Genomic DNA, 19818 nt, shown 5'->3' with positions numbered 1-19818 from the left:
CCCAAAGAGGCAACTCAAAGTTCCCGCTTCTTTTCCTTTTGTCTTTGTCCTAGCCGCATGCTCTCTCTCTCTCTCTCTCTCTCTCTCTCTCTCTCTCTCTCTCTCTCTCTCTCTCTCTCTCTCTCTCTCTCTCTCTCTCTCTCTCTCTCTCTCTCTCACACACACACACACACACACACACACACACACACACTTGCTTGTATAAAGTTAGTTTGTTAGAATTTGTGTGTTTTGTTGCTTTGCTTCCTTTATGAATAAATATATTTGGAACCATACCTGCTGTCTGTTTAATATTGCACAAGAGTGAATGAGTGATCAGCCTCTGCTTGGTCAAGAACTCCAAAATCCTTCAGCCTTTACTATTAATTTTGGTTATGGTTATTAACTTAATTATTAATCAAAGTTCCAAATTAATAATTTAATGAACTTTATGAGACTGATAGATATCAGTCTAACTGGCCATCATTTTTCCCTTTTCGGGAATGGTGCCTGAAGAGGTGATTTATGTAAAATAAGTCCCATTATTTAAGATAATTGAAAATTATTATTAATAATTATTAATTATTTCCTAAAATTTGAGATTTTTTTTTTTTTACTGTATGTCCCTTTTTAACAAGCTAGAAAAGTGTCAAAACCATACAGTAGTTGGTTGCAGCGTAATATTTTAACAACAAAAATACAGCCTTACGTTTTTTCTAGCTACGAAAGATTACAGGTGGTCAGTACCACTGTCCTCTGTTTGAATTGGTATGAGAGAACCTAGCTGTTGTGTCATGTGCATGTTTTAATATTAAAGCCAAGGTGCTACTGACTAGCTAAATGACTGGATGCCCATTAACATTATAACTCCCATTGTGTGTATTTATTATGATTATTATTTTTGTAGATTTCAAGCACTTTTCTATTTTGAAGTGTGTTTTTATTTATGTATTTGTATTATATAATACAGACAAGAAGGAAAAAAGCAGAGACAAACATTGAAAAAGTCAGTTACTGTTAATGTGTTAATGTTACATGTTGTGCATTGCATTTAAAATAAAAGTCCAAAAAATAAGTCCAAGGTCCATTTTTGGTATTTTTGGTACTCACTATAGGGGGCTGGTGTACTCCAGAAACATACATACTGTTTATGTGTATGTTGAGGAGCTGCTGTATCAAAATGAGTTGTCTTCCCCCAGAAATTAGGGTTACGATATGTTTCTTTTATGATTCCAATCCATTCCTCTTTTGCTGTGGCTCAGCATTTAAATAACCTTTATCAGATTGGATGGTTTAGTCACAGACTTTCCCAAAAAGTGTTGTGCTTGTCTTTCACAAATGTTGGAAAGAAACTGAGTTAAAATGTACAAAACAGTAAAATTTATCTTGCCTGGCCAGGCAGCTCTCTGGGTGCTCAGCACCCCTAAACCTTTGATCCTAGAATCGCCCCTGGGGAGATTTATTACAAGGTCAGGCATGTAAAGGCAAAGTCCCAACTAATGGTGCTCCCTCAATGAGGCATATATCCCAACACTTGGTGTCCCCGTGTCATGCATACATTTGTTGTAAATTTCCGGATCACAACAAGTTGGAATCCTTCCATGACATTGACACCGAGTAGAGAAATGGACAGTTTTCTCATAAACTGCTTATATACTGAATACAGAGGTTTTACTTCAATTTATGTCATTTTCAATTCAATTCAAAACCTTGGTGGAGCAGGCCTCATTTCAGTCACTCCACAGCCTCTCTGCAGTATGTTGGTCTCACAGGAGCCAGGCTGCAGAATCTGAAGACTGACAATGAGTTTAACTGCTTTTCTCAACCAGGAATAAAACAAGGCATAGATCAAAGGATTAAGACATGAGTTGAAATAGAACAGATAAAACAAAAATGATGCAGATGAAGAACTGACCAAGGCATCACCTGCAAGAGCGACACAGTAAAATGGGCAGAAACATATTAGAAACACAACTACAAGAACACCAAGAGTCCTGGCTGCTTTCAGCTCAGATTTCTTTGTTTGTTGATTCACTGAAAGCTGGAGAGTGACAGCTGTGATGTGAGAGCGCATGGCACGAGCCTGAGACACAGCCACAACAAATACTCTCATGTACAGAACGACAATGACAGAAATGGGAACAATAAAGGTTACAACAAACTCAACAACTCCTGCAGTGTGGTTAATGACAATCACACACTCTCCATGGCAGGAATTATACCTGCCTGGTTGAGTCAGGTCATCCTTTAACACGAGACTGGTGTAAGAAACAACACCGAGCCAACACAGACACACACACAGTTTAACTCTTTTCACAGTGACTCTGGTGGTGTAATGCAGAGGGTCACAAATAGCCACATAGCGGTCGACTGATATGAGCACCATGTTTCCTATCGAAGAACACACAATGATGACGGACACATAACAATAGAGCAAACACATGAGGTCACCAAGAAACCAGCAGTATGTTTTTTGGAAGACTTCTCCTGGTATCACCAGGAGGCCCACGAGAAAGTCTGAGACAGCCAGAGAGAGGAGGAGGATGTTGGTGGGTGTGTGGAGCTGCCTGGAGAGAAAGAGGAAAAACTCATAAACCCAACAAGTCCTCAGATCTAAATAACAAAACAGATAAAACAAGTGTAAAAAAGGTCTATAATGGAATGTTTTCTGATCAGAAACATCTGTAGTTATGATGAACAGTCAGCAAGACAAAGTACAAGTCCAAGGTGCAACATTATTCAGTACCAACTCAAAGACAGTTCTTCTAATCTACAGAAGCTGTTGACATTTTTAAGTTAATCTTTGCCTGAAGTGGGAGACTGAGATGATGACAAGGAGGTTAAGAGCCACAGTGAGCAGAGAGATAAAGTACAGCACAATGTTAAGGAGCACAAAGTTGGCCCAAGGAGAGGTGGGCTTTCTGCAGGAGGTGTTGAGCAGTTGTGGAAAGCAGAGCTCCTCCATCTTCAGAGAGCTGCAGCTCTGGCAGCTTCCTGAACAATTTTGAGTCATATAACCAAATGACCTTTTACTTCGCCTCCTTTTTCTCTCGGTCTCTGTTGGACTCGGATGCCCCGCCTCCCTCACTCTGCACATCATCTTCATCACTTTTACTGGAACCCAGTGTTTCTGCTCTATGTCAGTCTACACTCTTGTTTTCTTTACCTTGTCTTACCTCTTTGCCCTGTTTTAAGTCATCTAAGCGGACCATTAACAGGAAGTTATAGAACAGCCCTTACTGATTTCAAAGAGGCCACACAGCACAGGTGCCAGTGCAGAGGGCTCAAGGAAAAATATTAATATTGTTGCCCAGCGAAAGAGACGAACCTAGCTCAACTGTTGTGGCAACACAATGCGCAAGCGCACATTCCTGATGGACTGCACTGAAATGTGACAGGCTGCTCTCATGCACTGTTTGTACGAACTCATTAATAATATGGTAAACCATTAATGTGCTACCTGTGATTTTAAAGAAGGCTTCTTTTAGAGCCAGCATGAAGAAATGGACCAGAGTATAGTGAGAGTAACAACAACCTCACAAATAAATTGACGCAATATTCTTGCTCAGATTTTCTGTAACACCCATAGTTGCCATGGCGGGAAAAAAAGCAATATATACAGTAAGCACTTCTGTCATTGCATAGCTTCATTCAGTGGCATCACTAATATAAAGTTAACATTATGGCTGTCAAGTTTGCAATTATTACATGTGTGACGACCCCTCCACTCCTCTACGTGGTGCTGGCGTACTGTGTGCTGTTGTCTTCCTGGCAGGTTCTGGTCCGAGGCGGGGTCGTCGTCATCAGGTGATGAGCTGCACCTGGGCCTGGTGATGTGCTCGACCATATATCCCTCCTTCCTGAGATACCTCGTGGCCGCCGCAAAAATAAAGCATATAAAGCATCAAAATAAAGCATAATCAGGGTCTTAAGGCTTGTCAGCCGTCAGCATGATAAGAACTACCCAAAATGACAGAAACCATCTTTGGGAAAAATTTAATGAGCTACGCTGCAGCCAGCCACCAGGGGCCAATCAAAATGTTTTGGCTTCACTTTTGGGGAGCTGTCATGCTGTCCACCTTCATAAACAGTCTATGGTTGCAATGTCATAAGTAAAACAGAGAGTGAGAGGTGGTCAGGAGGTCAGGGTGATGGATGGGTCAAACAGACACAAGATTTTCAACCAAGACACTGCTGTTTGTCTCCTGTGTGAAAGCAAAAGTCCTCTTTTATTTATCTACACTCAGCATACTTTAATCTTTTGAGTAGTTGCATCACATTACATGAAGTACTTATGTCACTTTACAATATACTTACATCCCTTACATGTAGTTAAATGTAGTTATTTTAACACAAAACACAATCTTTTTCTAAACCTAACCAAATACTTTTGGTGCCTAAACCCAAGCATGCTGCCATCATGTAATTTCAACACCACAGGTGCCACCAGTATGTGATGCGGTGTTCAAAGATCGTGGTCATTTCACATGTTTCTGTGAGATCATGTTGCATCAGCAATTGTGGCATGAAATATTTTTTATTATTTGGTTTTGGTATTGCCTGAAACAAAGCATGCAAATACAAATTGGCCCAAGGTGTGGTTTTGGATACAAATCACATTTTTTCATGTTTCACATGTTAGCTTTTTTGTCACATTTTGAGTTATGCATTTTTTTAATTGGACACAATTATCTCCAAATTTGCAGACACTAAGAATGCTCGCTGGTCACCTTTCTCATTGGCCTTATTAACCTATGCTGTGAATATAATATTTATTACTCTACATGAACATGTTTACTTACATTTTGCATCACTGACTGATCACTGACAGGTTTTGTTGTGCTGCACAGCACACAGATGGTAAAATTACAAATTTATTCCATTGTTTTAATTTTGAGAGTACACAATACATACATTTTACACTTAGTATTTAGACATCAAAGTACGATAACAAACAGCAGATGAACTGTGCAAACATCAATTTATAATACAATGTGACATCCACTTTGTGATCAATTCATTTGCATTCACCGACCTCCCTTGTCACATTTGTGGGATATCTGGGATATATATGGCTTTTGTGCCAGCTTTTATTTTGTCTAAACTTGTCATAATTATATTTTTGTCCAAAATATGCAGTAAGTTTGTTGTGATTCACTGGACCGCAGACGATTTGTCATTTGTGCAGATCTAAACTGGACATGTAAGGGTTCTTTGTTCTTTGTTCGTCAAACAAACAGCAGCCATTTGGCCCTTATCTCCACAGGATGCCCCACCTCAAACCTAAGTGAGAGACCAGTGTCCAAACTTGATTGGACAGTACTTTTATGGTGTCATGTGACTCAGTGTTGTCAACAGGCAACTATAAGAGAAGTCCTGCTTTCTCACACAGTCTTTGTTTTTTCTCCTGAGCTGTTGACCAGCTCAGACGTCTCTTTCTCCTGGGCCCTTGACTGGCCAAGATGCCTTGTTCCTCTGAGCGGCCGACCAACTCAGATCCCGGCGTCTGCTCCTGAGACCTCTTTCTCTCTTTCTCCTGGACCATGACTTTCCCTCACTCATAGCAGGAGATAAACCTGGAACCAGAGAAGTTGGTGTGCAAACACAAGGTTCGCAACTACCTTTCCAGCAACAAGGAGAACCAAGTTGAGTTGCAAACCCAACATCTAGCTCTGTAAGGACACCGAGCGACCGGCTTTCTCTGTTCTACACCTTTGAAACAAAAGACACAACAAAGACTGCACCTGGAACCACAACTTTAACCAGCCTCCATCTGCCGGCTCACAAAAGCAGCCACCACAAAGCAACTCTTCCCCCCATCCATTCAAGGATTGGTAACGTAACAACTGGCATAGCATTATCACAGCTGCACAGGCTAAGCAAGACTGTTTAACTTTGTCAATTGTGATTTAATGCTGGTTATTGAGTTATTGTTGTGATTACTGCAGTTACGTTATTGGTTAGTTGGCTTTACCAAAGCTAAGTGATGTTAGATTGTTAATGTTCGTCTTGCATGCAACTTAACATCCACAGCACTAATCCAGACATTTTGCAACACATATCACATTCACATAGACTCACTCACACTTTGGCTTTGAACAGGGCTACACCCAAAGAGGCAACTCTCTGAGTGAGGAGTGAGTGCAGTGTCTGGAGTGAGAGTTTTTTTTTTTTTTTTGTTATAATCTTTGTTTAATGTAGCATAGTTTGTGGCAATAAGTTTAATAAGTTTATTGTTAGTGTTTGGGTTTTGTTTGGTGAGGTGAGAGGGGTTTGTTGGTGTGTTTTGTGCCCTCCAGCGTAATCGCTGGTCGGCGTCTGACACGCCATGGTGAATGGAGATTTCTCCAGGCTGACTAGGAGGCATGGCATCAAGGTCGGTGCGGGCCTTCAGTACAATGTGGAGGAGGTCAGCCTGGCTGTTGGAGAGGTAAATCGGCCACAGCAGCGTGAAGTCGGCGGCTCGGATGAATGGTGGCGTGGATTTGTTTCTGGATCAGGTGGAGAAAGTGAACCAGCTCATAGTGACAGGTATTTCTATCAATGAAAGCTTTGTGTCAGTGTTACCGCTAACACAGCCAGCAACAAAGGTAATCCTGTCAAATGTCCCTCCTCCCACAGATGCAGTTCTTAGTCGAGAACTCTCTCGGCACGGGAAGATAGTTCCTCCGATTAAGATGATTCCTTCTGGGTGTAAATCGCTGTTATTGAAACATGTGGTGTCTCACAGAAGACAGCTGTATATGATTCTAAACAATCGCAATGAAGAGCTCAGTTTGCACTTCCACGTTAAAGTGGACGATTTTGACTATGTTTTGTTCGCCACCTCTTCACTGATGAAGTGTTTTGGTTGCGGTGAAGAGGGACACACTGTTAAGGCCTGTCCTAAATCGAAGAAACCGGCTCCGACTGATCCGAAGGTAGTGGATGTCCAGGCACCACGGTACAGGCTGCCAAGTCCGGTGCGCAGCGCACCGCTGAGCTGCGGCCTGGTGCCGACGAGCAGCGGGGGGCTGTTACGGAGCTAGATGGTGAGAGAGAATGTGTTGAAGATGAAAGTCAGGTCGGTGATGAGCAAGAAACAAGTGTAAATGGTGTGTGTGAGACACGAGTAAAGAGCAATGGTGAACTTGGTGAGACACAGATAGAAAAGACAGGTGAGCTTGGTGAGATGCAGGCGGAGGAGACAGGTGGGGCTGGGGATGCATGGAGTGAACAAATTGAAGATGCTTGGATGATGAAAACACCTGTTCCACGTAAATGTAGGAACAAAAATAAAAATGTGTACAGTGATGCACGGTCGAGTAGAGTGTTGTTGGACAGACAGAAAGACAGGCAGACAGGAAAAACACAAGTGCAGTCAGACGGCAGTGAGAGCGAGGAAGAGTGTGTGTCTGACAGTAGTGATGTGTCTCTTATTAAAATGACTAGTAGTCAGGAAGGAAAGGCTTACACTGCTGAAAGTATAAAATCTTTTCTTCAGGAGACAAAAAACATAAAGGGAGTTAAACTAGAGGAATATTTTCCTAACATAGAGGGTTTCTACAACTCAGCCAGATTTCAAATAAAGAGGAATTAGCCATCTAAGTACAGTCAGTGGAGGAGTAGCTCTCCTTTCCTCTAAAAACTTCCTACCAAAGTCTTATGTGGTGGAAGAAGTAGTAAAGGGCAGACTGATGGTCGTTAGAACAGAGTACGAAAACTTTACTCTTGTTTTTATAAATATCTACGCAGTGAATAATGGAGCTGAAAGAGTTGTTTTCCAAAATGAAATCAGTACAGTTTTGAGCAATTGTGAGCCTGAAAAGTTTTTATTCTTGGCAGGAGACTGAGAATGAACGGCTGGATAGAAACCACATAGAGCCTCATGCTGCTTCAAAACGTGATGAGGCAAGTGGTGGAGACACAGAATTTGACTGATGTGTGGAGAGAAATGCATGATAAAAACCGACAGTACACCTTTGTCAGCAGTAGGGAGAATTTAATTTCTATGGGCAGATTAGATAGACTTTACTGTTTTAAACATCATTTAGGCACTTTTAAAAAGTGCCAAATACTGCCTGTAGGCTTTTCTGATCACTCTATGGTGTCTTGTAGTGTTTTTATTGCCGATATAAAACACAAGTCTGCTTACTGGCATTTTAATACTGCCCTGCTTTCAGATGTACATTTTAAGGAAAATTTAATGTTTTTTGGAAAGGTTTCAGAAATAGGAAAATAGATTTTGCTTCACTGAGGCAATGGTGGGATTGTGGTCAAGTAGAAATCAAGCAGCTTTGTCAACAATATACTCTCAATGGGCCTCATTCACTAATATCTGCTCAGAAATGTTCTTAATCTCCGCAAAAAATAAGTACTTGCGCAAAATCACCGTCGGATTCATGACACGTGCGTACCGGCCAATTTTGTTCTCACTACCATGCGTATGTTAGTAATTCAGAACCATTCTAAATTGACAGGCACGTGTCGGCGATCTGCAATCAGCATACTGCCACGCCCCCATTTCTCCATATAAGGAAACCGCTTGCCTAGAGTTGATTCATGAATGAAGGAAGCGGTTACGTGAGGAGAGAAGTAAATTTCACAGTTTGTTAGAAGCGATGGCGCCGGGTCTTACAGGAATGCCATGGGTCATTGTAAGATTGTGGAGGACACAGCATGCCAGGATGATCTTGCACACCTTCTCAGGGGTATAACGTAGTTTGCCACCGGCCGTATCTGATCCAAACACATCCACCGGCCCTTAAGCACGCCAAAAGTGCGTTCTACGGCGCGTGTGTGGGCATGTATGTTATTATAGCGCACCTCTTGAGGGGTTTCAGGGTTTGCGTATGGTGTCATCAGCCATGTTTTAAGGCCATATGCCCGGTCACCCAAACAATATAACATTTTAACATTAACGGAATAGAGACTTACTGAAAATACTAACTTAAAACAATTGAAATAAAAGACTAGAACAAAAGATGCTCACCAACAAGCCATCCACTTCTCACAGCCCCTGCCTCCAAACGCATTCCCACTGTACTGTTCTGCAAAATAAATGAGTCGTGGGTGCCTCCTGGCCAGCAGGCCACAGCCTTAAGGATATGGCAGTCGGCATTACAGATCATCTGCACACTGATGGAGTGATAGTTTTTCTGTTCATGTTATTGTTAATATTTTAATTGTCACAATGATGAGGGTGAACGTGTGTCAGTTTCATGGTAATTTAATCCATTTGGCCAATATATTAGTAAATTAATTATTTAAAAAAAAATGTTAATTAAACCTCTTTTCATGAATGTGGTTTTATAGACTCTGCAGGTATGTTTGCATTTTCTAAGTCAGTTCGGCCTTCCTCATTTGTGCGTACGCATGGTCTGAGGCAGTTCTAAATTTGTTCGCAGAGTAAGAACAAATTCGGGTAAGAAAATATTGATGAATCCCGGATTTGTGCGTCAAATGATCGTACGCACAGTTTAAGCACAGATTTGTGCGTACGCACTGTTTGTGAATGAGGCCCAATGTCTCTCGTGACATCACCAAGTCTATTAGAGATCTAGAGGTTGGTATCGTGGAGCTGCAGGGTTCTGCGGAGTCCACAGGAAATTGAGGTTGTTTTGAGGACCTCAAATCCAAAAAAGCCTTATTGGCTGCTGGGCTCTAAAGCACAGGTAGCATTGATCCGGTCTCGTTTTCAGAGTGCTGCTGGGATGGACTCACCTGTGGATTTTAATTCTCACCTGTACACCATTGAGTACATTGAAGACCAGGCAGCTTATGACTCCTTCTGTGATAGGTTGCCCAGGGTCTCAGAGGAGAGCAACAAAGAGCTGGAGGGTCCTCTGACAACTGAAGAGCTGTTTACGGCGTTACAAAGTATGCAGGGGGGGAGACCCCGGGAATTGATAGACTCCCACCAGAGATTTATAAAGAGTTTTGGCCTGAGCTGGGTGGTGACTTTTCTGAAGTTTTCACAGAGAGTTTCGAGGAGTCATCTCTGCCTCAGAGCTGCAGGAGAGCAGTTTTGACCCTATTACCGAAGAAAGGTAGTCTCCAAGATATTAAGAACTGGCGTCCAGTCTCGCTGTTGTGTGTGGACTACAAGATAGTGTCAAAAGCCCTGTCCAATAGACTGAAAAAGGTCATGGACCAAGTAATTCATTGGACCCAGACCTATTGTGTGCCTGGCAGATTCATTGTTGACAATGTGTCATTAATTATAGATATTTTGGACGTCTCTGGTTCATTGGGTTTGGATGTTGGTCTGGTTTCTTTGGGCCAAGAAAAAGCATTTGACCGGGTTGAGCACCGTTACCTGTGCTAGAAAGGTTCGTCCTCAGCCCTGGACTTATTGCTATGATTAAGGTGCTGTACGAGGACATAGAGAGTATGTTAAAAATAAATGGGGTTCTGTGTAAACCTTTTAGAGTATCTCGGGGTGTGAGACAAGGCTGTTCTGTGTCTGGTATGCTATATGCACTTTCCATTGAACCCATGTTACACAATGTTCGCTCTTTTGTTAATGGTCTGTTTTTTCCTGATCGTAACACTTCACTTGTTTTATCTGCATATGCGGATAGCATTATTGTTATGGTAAAAAACCAACAAGATGTGGACTGTTTGGGAAATATTGTTGATGTTTTTGGTAGCATTTCAGCTGCTAGAGTGAACTGGACAAAATGTGAGGCTTTAGCTGTAGAAAGTTGGTCTGCAGGACTCCCTCAGCTTCCAGGTGGCTTAAGATGGAAAAGAGGGGGTTTTAAATACCTGGGGGTTTACCTGGGAGATGAGGATACTGTGAAGAAAAACTTGAAGGGAGTGGTAGAGAAAGTGGAGGGGAAGTTGGCTAAGTGGAAGTGGTTGCTTCCTCAGATGTCCTATAGAGGAAGAGTGCTGATCCTTAACCATCTGGTAGCATCAACTCTCTGGCACAGGTTAGCATGTACAGAACCCCTGCTGGCCTCTTGCAAAATGTACAGTCTGTCATGTTGAAATTTTTTTGGGATCCTTTACACTGGGTGCATCAAAGTGTACTTTACCTGCTGAAAGATGAAGGGGGCACGGGTTAGTACACTTAAAGAGCAGAGCAGCAGCATTCAGGTTACAGTTCATGCAACAATACCTCACAGGAAATGATGATGTGATCTGGAAGCCAGTAACAAACGTTATTTTGAGAAAAGTAGCAGGTCTAGGTTTAGATGCCTCTTTGTTTTTAATGAATTGTAACTTGATTCGTTTGTGTAAATTGCCTCCTTTCTATAAGGGACTGTTTAAAGTCTGGACTTTGTTTCAATGGGAAAGACTGCAACCTGCGGCGTCATTGTTCTGGCTCCTGGAGGAGCCTCAAGTCCACGGGGCCAGGCTGGACATTCACCTGGCCTCACACAGTGCTTGTGTTCAGTTGGGGCAGTTCAGCTGAAGCACAAAGTGGAGGCTGCAGGTCCCAGTTTTCACAACACAGAAGCAGTGGCTGCTCTTCTTGGCATCAAGTCATGTCGTAACACCAGAGACATTTTAAATGCCTGGATTGACGGGACAGGTACTGGTCACTGAGAGTGCTGCAGACCTGTACATGTTGAATGGAAAAACTCTGTGCAAATACTGTGTGAAGGCCATAAATAAGAGAAAGTTGAGTGGGAGAAAGGATACTGTGTGGAGAGAGAGGCGAAATGTACAAGATGAGTGTAAACCGGTGTGGAGCGTGTTTTATAAAGCACCTTTAAACAAAAGGTCCAATGATGTGCAGTGGCGAATTCTTTAGGGCACCTTCTCTCCTTCTCTCTCTCTCTCTCTCTCGTATCCTATTACTGCATCTTGCTAACTCGGCCATTCTGGATGTCACTAACTCGGCTTCTTCTCTGGAGCCTGGACAGCGTGACGTGTGTGGTTGTGCTGCTGCCGTGGTCCTGCCAGATGCCTCCTGCTGTTGCTGCCATCATTAGTCATTAGTCATACTTCTACTGTTATTATACACATATGACTATTGTCACACATGTATACTGCCAGATATTAATACATACTTTCAACATATTGTACCACAGCAGCCAGAACTATAACGATAATATTATTACTTTCAATAATGTTGTTGTAAGCTACTGTCATTACCTGCATCTCTCTCTCTCTCTTTCTTTCTGTCTCATTGTGTCATGTGGATTACTGTTAATTTATTATGCTGATCTGTTCTGTACGACATCTATTGCACGTCTGTCCGTCCTGGAAGAGGGATCCCTCCTCAGTTGCTCTTCCTGAGGTTTCTACCATTTTTTTTTTCCCGTTAAAGGGTTTTTTTGGGGAGTTTTTCCTTATCCGCTTTGAGGGTCCTAAGGACAGAGGGATGTTGTGTGCTGTAAAGCCCTGTGATTTGTGATATTGGGCTTTATAAATAAAATTGATTGATTGAAACTGAACACTTCTGTGTGCAAAATGAATGCCAGTGTCTCTGCTCAGTGTCCTTTCTGTCAGGAACTGGAAACTGTTTTTCACTGTTATTGAGAATGCCACAGACTCAAAGTGTTGTTTGACTTGTTAGAATTTATTTTTATGAAATGTAACGTAATGTGGTCTGGAACTGCTTTTATTTTTGGTGCAGGTTATAAAGGAGAGAGTGCACAAAAGTGGCAGTTGCTAAATTTTGTGGTGGGACAGGCCAAACTGTCCATCTATAAGACAAGGAAAAATCAGATAGAGAATGTTTTGGGTGAAGGGCTGCGGTCAATGTTTGTTTCCTTGGTGAAGGCCAGAATCAGAGTTTATTTTAAATTTTATTCACTTATGAAAAGGAGTTTGTGGCTCAGTAGTGCTTCACATATGCTCTGTGTAGTGTGGTTGAAGGGGCACTGGTTTTTAGTCACTCTCTAGAATGATCTGAGAGGTTAGGTATTTGTCCTGTGTTTTTTTCTACATCTGTTTTAAGATGGTTGTGTCATGTTGACTTTGATTTTTTATTGATATAAATAAAGATGGATTAAAAAAAAATCTCTCACTCACTCACTCACTCACTCACTCACTTACTCACACACACACACACACACACACACACACACACACATACACACACTTGCATGTATAAAGTTAGTTTGTTAGAATTTGTGTGTTTTGTTGTTTTGGTTCCTTTATGAATAAATATATTTTGGAACCATACCTGCTGTCTGTTTAATATTGCACAAGAGTGACTGAATATTCAACCTCTGCTATGTCAAGAACTCTGAAATCCTTCAGGCTTTACTATTTATTTTTGTTATGGTTATTAACTTAGTTATTAATCAAAGTTCCCACTTGATAGCTTAGTGAACTTTATGAGACTGATATCTTTATCTGGCGATCATTTTTTCCTTTTCGGGAATGGTGCCTGAAGAGGTGATTTATGTAAATTAAGTCACATTATTTAACATGACTGATAATTATCATTAATAATTATTAATTATTTCCAGTAGCAGTTTTTATACCTTAATTGGAGATCTATTGCAAAGTCAGGCACATGTAAAGGCTAACCCCCAATTTCCACCAGATGTGTGTGGGTTGCGTCTGCGCTCCGGCACGGCAGCGGAGCCCATAGGATTCAATTCTAGTCAATGTGTGTGTTTCCACCGGCTGCGGCTGTGCTGCGTTCCGGCTCCGTCTCAGCTGCGGCGCTCCTGAGCCCTCCGCAACAGATACGCAGCACTTCTATTTTTGCTGGACGCCGGAGCACAACGCAGCAATTCAGCACAGAGCAGATCGTGCAGGGCAAGAAGTCATGCACAGAAACAAAATAAAACATCCGGTTAATTTTCAAAATAAAATACACAGTGTTCACGGTGGATCATATTTTCCCTGCACTACACCTTGAAAACTACATAATGGGCAGAGGCAAGTCAACAGGTCAGAGGTTTTCAGATGTCATTTCACCCCACTGACACCATGGACGAGGAGATGTTAATCATGGAGGTGCACCCAGATGTCTTCCAGCAGAGCTGCACCGCTTCGCACAGCAAACGCAGCTGGTGGGTGTTGACGGACGGCGGAGTACGCAGCAGATAATCAGCACTGCCGTTCCGCAACGGACATGCATCCAGTGGAATTCCGGCTTAAGTCCCAAAAAATGGTGCTGCCTCGATGAGGCATATATCCCAACATTTGGTGTCCCCGTGTCATGCATATATTTGTTGTAGATTTCCGGATTATAACAAGTTGGAATCCTTCCATGAAACTGACACCGAGTAGAGCAATGCACAATTTTCTCATATATTGCTTATATACTATATACACAGATTTTACTTACATTTTTGTGATTTTCAATTCAATTCAAAACCTTGGTGGAGCAGGCCTCATTTCAGTCACTCCACAGCCTCTCTACAGTATGTTGGTCTCACAGGAGCCAGGCTGCAGAATCTGAAGACTGACAATGAGTTTAACTGCTTTTCTAAACCAGGAATAAAACAAGGCATAGATCAGAGGATTAAAACATGAGTTGAAATAGAACAGATAAAGCACAAAGGATGCAGTTGAAGCACTGACCAAGGCATCACCTGCAAGAGCGACACAGTAAAATGGGCAGAAACATATTAGAAACACAACTACAAGAACACCAAGAGTCCTGGCTGCTTTCAGCTCAGATTTCTTTGTTTGTTGATTCACTGAAAGCTGGAGAGTGACAGCTGTGATGTGAGAGCGCATGGCACGAGCCTGAGACACAGCCACAACAAATACTCTCATGTACAGAACAACAATGACAGAAATGGGAACAATAAAGGTTACAACAAGGTCAACAGCTCCTGCAATGTGGTTCATGACAATCACACACTCTCCATGGCAGGAATTAAAGCTGCCTGGTTGAGTCAGGTCATCCTTTAACAAGAGACTGCAGTAAGAAACAACACAGAGCCAACACAGACACACACAGAGTTTAACTCTTTTCACAGTGACTCTGGTGGTGTAATGCAGAGGGTCACAAATCGCCAAATAGCGGTCGACTGATATGAGCACCATGTCTCCGATCGAAGTAGAACTAAATATGAGGGACACATAATAATAGAGCAAACACATGAGGTCACCAAGAAACCAGCAGTATGTTTTTAGCAGGATTTCTCCCGGTAGCACCAGGAGGCCCACGAGAAAGTCTGAGACAGCCAGAGAGAGGAGGAGGATGTTGGTGGGTGTGTGGAGCTGCCTGGAGAGAAAGAGGAAAAACTCATAAACCCAACAAGTCCTCAGATCTAAATGACTAAAATAGTTGTAAAAAAAAAACATATAATGAAATGTTTTCTGATCGACAACATCTGCAGTTTCAATAAGGTTAAATGTGGACATCTAACTGCAATATCTGGTGTCAAAATCACAGTTAAGTTTGTGCAAAAGGGCAGAATACAAGTCAAATGTGTCTTAAAGACATTTCCAAGGTGCAACATTATTCAGTACCAACTCAAAGACAGTTCTTCTAATCTACAGAAGCTGTTCACATTTTTAAGGTAATCTTTGCCTGAAGTGGGAGACTGAGATGATGACAAGGAGGTTAAGAGCCACAGTGAGCAGAGAGATAAAGTACAGCACAATGTTAAGGAGCACAAAGTTGGCCCAAGGAGAGGTGGGCTTTCTGCAGGAGGTGTTGAGCAGTTGTGGAAAGCAGAGCTCCTCCATCTTCAGAGAGCTGCAGCTCTGGCAGCTTCCTGAACAAATCTGAGTCATATAACCAAAATACATCTTAAGCTTTTGAAATTCCTCTCCTCCTTTTTCTCTCGGTCTCTGTTGGACTCAGATGCCCCGCCTCCCTCACTCTGCACATCATCTTCATCACTTTTACTGGAACCCAGTGTTTCTGCTCTATGTCAATCTCCACTCTTGTTTTCTTTACCTCTTTGCCCTGTTTTAAGTCATCTAAGCGGACCATCAACAGGAAGTTATGGAACAGCCCTTACTGATTTCAAAGAGGCCACACAGCACAGGTGCCAGTGCAGAGGGCTCAAGGAAAAATATTAATATTGTTGCCCAGCGAAAGAGATGAACCTAGCTCAACTGTTGTGGCAACACAATGCACAAGCTCACATTCCTGGTGGACTGCAGTGAAATGTGACAGGCTGCTCTCATGCACTGTTTGTACGAACTCATTAATAATATGGTAAACCATTAATGTGCTACCTGTGATTTTAAAGAAGGCTTCTTTTAGAGCCAGCATGAAGAAATGGACCGGAGTATAGTGAGAGGAACAACAACCTCACAAATAAATTGACAAATTGACAATTGACAAATTTCAGTTTATTTCAACCCGTCTTCTATCGTCCGAAATTTGTTTCAAGTGACTAGTGACATAAAAATAATAGTTAGCATGTTAGCCGTTAGCCTAGATACAGCCGGGGCGCATAGTAGCGTCAGACCTGTTAAAACGTAAGTGAACGGGCAACCTTCAAGTGCAAAGTTAGTCCACTAAACAAGCTTTTTTTTCCACAAAGACCGCCTCATATCGTTAGGATAAATGTCAGAGAACATATAGAAAACGACATGTAAACGTGTTGTCTTACCTTACCGGTGTGGTGCCATATTTGTTTATCATTTAGCTCTGCTTTCCCTTTTAATAATATGGTAAACCATTAATGTGCTACCTGTGATTTTAAAGAAGGCTTCTTTTAGAGCCAGCATGAAGAAATGGACCAGAGTATAGTGAGAGTAACAACAACCTCACAAATAAATTGACACAATATTCTTGCCATGGTTGCCATGGCGGAAAGAAAAAAAGCAATATATATACAGTAAGCACTTCTGTCATTGCAGAGCTTCATTCAGTGGCATCACTAGGGTTGGGTACCGAAACTCGGTACTTTTTGTACTTGGTATCGATTCACGTCGGTACTACCGAGTACCGATTCACTTAAAATGAAACGGTGCCAAATTTCGGAGGCGCAGCGACAGCGCATGACTTGCACCTCAGACTCAGCAACAATGGTGACAAAAACAATGTGCAGACAAAAGTTAACCTGCAGCACTGTCCCTAAATGTTCTCAATAAAATGTTGAAACTGAGAAGTTTAGACTATGGGCCCGAACAACGCATAGTGCGTCCAAATTCACACCCGTTCTTCTCTGTGGATTTTCTCCGCGACCGTGCGTCATAGCGAGAAGCCACGCATGTCAGCGTAAACAGCAGAATTGTAGCTTTCCGACAAGGCCAAGCACTTGTCGGTAATCCAGTATTTTCCCAGCGAAAAATTACAATAAAATGATGTTTAACAGAGCTTTCATACAGCTTTGCACACACATTACTCTTGGATGGATTACTCGCGAACGCAGGCTCGCACAGAAATGCCACGCATATCACATGAAAGCGCAGGACCACACACATCATTGTGCTGTCATCCCATCACACTCTAAATACAGATCAATTGTCTACAAAATAAAAACTTGACAAATTTCTTTACAGCCCATTATACAGATCTTGTTATCAGTCACTTCATATAGTGAGGAATATCGTATCTTACCACGTCTTAGGCTTGCGTGTGTTTCTCCCTGTCTATCCACATTTGTAGTCCGGCTTTCAAGATGCAAATATCTCCATATTGTCCAGTTGACACTCCATCAAACTTTGTATGACAAGACCAGCCACTTCACCTTTGTGCACCCAGACAACTGCAGCCTAATTAATGCATACATGACAGGGCTGTAGTCACCATATACATTGCCCAATTTTTTTTTTTTTTTTTTTTTTTTTAACTGCAAACAAAGTGGCAAATATTATCTTGGAGGACATCATTGCACTTGGTTGACTATTTTTCTATGATCTTAGATGTAAATATTGCATGTTTCTTTCAGATAAAACACATTTTTGACTTGTGAATGAGTCAATGGAATTTCTTGCAATAATGAAAAAATACTGGCAATCATGTCCGCCTGGCACAAACCACATGTTTTGGACAGCTGTGAAGTGACAGAATGTCCCACCATCATGGTTCTTATATTGCCAGATTCCAGAGAGTTTCCCCTTTTCATATATGGCAGAATATGTCTTCTTCCAACTTGCTATGCTGAGATACATGTAAGAATGTAAGAATTTAGGCACACAGATTTGTTTTTGTCATTGATATAAAAATTAATATCAAATACAGGTGTGGCAAGTGGAGGGTGGAAAAAGATTTGTTGCCAGACAACGCCACCAGGGGAGTTGCGCCCCCAGAAATAGTTAATTCTAACAATGCTGAAGGTCGCACAAGGTTCGAAATTACCACAGGGCAAGAGACGGCTTATAGAAAATATACCAGTAATTTTATTTCCACAACAATCAATAAATTCCAGCTGTTACATGCAATGACTGCACTTGGGCCAAAAAAGGGGAGTGAATGGACGAGTGGACAGAGCTGGGGCTTACCATGGCAGACCAGAACCAAAATCAAGGAGGAGGAGAAAGTAAATTAAACACCCGTGGCACCGCACACACACACAACTGAGGATCTGTGAACAAAACCCGCCACCAGGGATTGGGTCGCCGCCTTGGGCCCGCAGCACCTGTCCACAAGGAAAGGGAGAATTAAAACAGGCCCACAGCGAACAAACAGCTGCTTTAAAACGCGTACATGCTAATGCTCATGCACACACATGCACACACACACACATACACACACACACACACACACACACACACACACACAAAACAACAATGAAGTAAGTAAAAAAAACAAACAAGGAACCAAAATACCATTAGACATAATAATAAACTCAACAAATTTACATACAAAATAAATCATATAAACATGAGGTCAGTTAAATCAATAGCCGCTAGTGGCACTGCAAGTCCAGACGCCAGCTCAATGAGGAGCTAAATGGCCACGCAGAGTCACGGGCCAAACAGCGCCACACAACCCAAGGACCGAGACCGGTCCAGGAGATTCCAAAACAGGCCACGAATTAAAGAGCAGAGCCAAAACAGCAGCGCCGTCCAGTAAACGGTGGCAGTAGATTCAACCACTTCGAGCCTCACCGGCACAGCCTCACGGAGGGGCAGAGGAGAGATACTCTAGGGCTGCGGCACAAAATAACTACAATCAGCCGGGAGCGGAGAAACAGATCAAAAAGAAAAGAGGCGGACAACGCCGACTTACCACCCGGAGAGACAACCGCACCCAGGAGGGCTCCCAGCAGGGCAAACCCAGCCGCATGCCACCAGCAGTCTGCCACACTGCGTCAGGAGGGAGATCGTGTCACCATTACGCAATCCGGCACATTAAATGGGAGAAGGAAACAGTGCTGTGCACCTTACCTGTGTGCTGCGAGAGGAAACGTGCGCCTCAATGGCAGACACACCAGCAAGCACTACAACACAGCCACGCCAGCTCCGCCACACCTGCACAAAGCCCGACACACCAGGCCACAGCCACCATGGGGGACCAGCAGATCCGAGAAGGAGAGAGAAAGAGAGAGGCGCGCACAGTATGGCCACACTATAAAGCATTTCATGTCCTTCTGTGTGCCTGTGTAGCCAGAGCACTGTGTACTCCCTCTCGCAGCAGGGCGCTGTATTGATTTTACCTGAAGCACTGATTGATGGGCGGCACTGCAATTATGAATGGTACCCAACCCTAGGCATCACTAATATAAAGCTAACGTATATGCATAGGTATATACATGATCGACTTACCAGTGCTGATTCACCTGCAGCGGGCCCATTTCGGGCCCTTGGTGGTAAGTCTTCCAACCAATATGCTCCACTATTTCCCTGAGCTGAAATCTGCTTTCTCACCGCTGGCGTGTAGGGTTTAGGGTCTCCACTGCTCCCTGTACTCGGACAGTCACTTCAGCATATCTCCTGGACTATCTTTTGTGCACTTGTTTGCTGGCCTTTTCCTTCATTTTTCATCTGTTTCAGCTCCACTGATGGCTCCCACAGCAGAGATCATGG

The 19818-nt window shown here is 42.6% G+C and overlaps 2 protein-coding genes across 2 annotated transcripts; both read right to left on the bottom strand.

Moving 5' to 3' along the window:
• Positions 1-1681: 1681 nt before the first annotated feature.
• LOC125899523 (trace amine-associated receptor 8a-like) lies at positions 1682-2992 on the bottom strand. Its single transcript, XM_049593917.1, has 2 exons — positions 2787-2992; positions 1682-2546 (listed from the first exon to the last, which is right to left on the bottom strand). Exons 1-2 carry the CDS (start codon positions 2990-2992, stop codon positions 1682-1684), a joined length of 1071 nt encoding a protein of 356 aa, XP_049449874.1.
• An 11300-nt stretch (positions 2993-14292) lies between these two features.
• On the bottom strand, positions 14293-15624 carry LOC125899522 (trace amine-associated receptor 13c-like). The gene is made up of 2 exons (XM_049593916.1): positions 15419-15624; positions 14293-15109 (listed from the first exon to the last, which is right to left on the bottom strand). Exons 1-2 carry the CDS (start codon positions 15622-15624, stop codon positions 14293-14295), a joined length of 1023 nt encoding a protein of 340 aa, XP_049449873.1.
• Between the last annotated feature and the right edge of the window lie 4194 nt (positions 15625-19818).

Source organism: Epinephelus fuscoguttatus, linkage group LG13 (genome assembly GCF_011397635.1).
Source record: "Epinephelus fuscoguttatus linkage group LG13, E.fuscoguttatus.final_Chr_v1".
Lineage (NCBI taxonomy): Eukaryota > Metazoa > Chordata > Actinopteri > Perciformes > Serranidae > Epinephelus > Epinephelus fuscoguttatus.
This window is presented reverse-complemented; position numbering and strand designations above follow the sequence as displayed.

What these genes read in the sequence shown, in the direction of transcription:
- LOC125899523 (XM_049593917.1), bottom strand. Translation starts at nt 2,992, where the DNA reads ATGACTCAAAATTGTTCAGGAAGCTGCCAGAGCTGCAGCTCTCTGAAG. An exon ending in ATCTCAGTCTCCCACTTCAG is followed by an intron (nt 2,547 to 2,786) that starts GCAAAGATTAAC and finishes CTTTCTCTCCAG; the next exon opens with GCAGCTCCACACACCCACCA.
- LOC125899522 (XM_049593916.1), bottom strand. Translation starts at nt 15,624, where the DNA reads ATGACTCAGATTTGTTCAGGAAGCTGCCAGAGCTGCAGCTCTCTGAAG. An exon ending in ATCTCAGTCTCCCACTTCAG is followed by an intron (nt 15,110 to 15,418) that starts GCAAAGATTACC and finishes CTTTCTCTCCAG; the next exon opens with GCAGCTCCACACACCCACCA.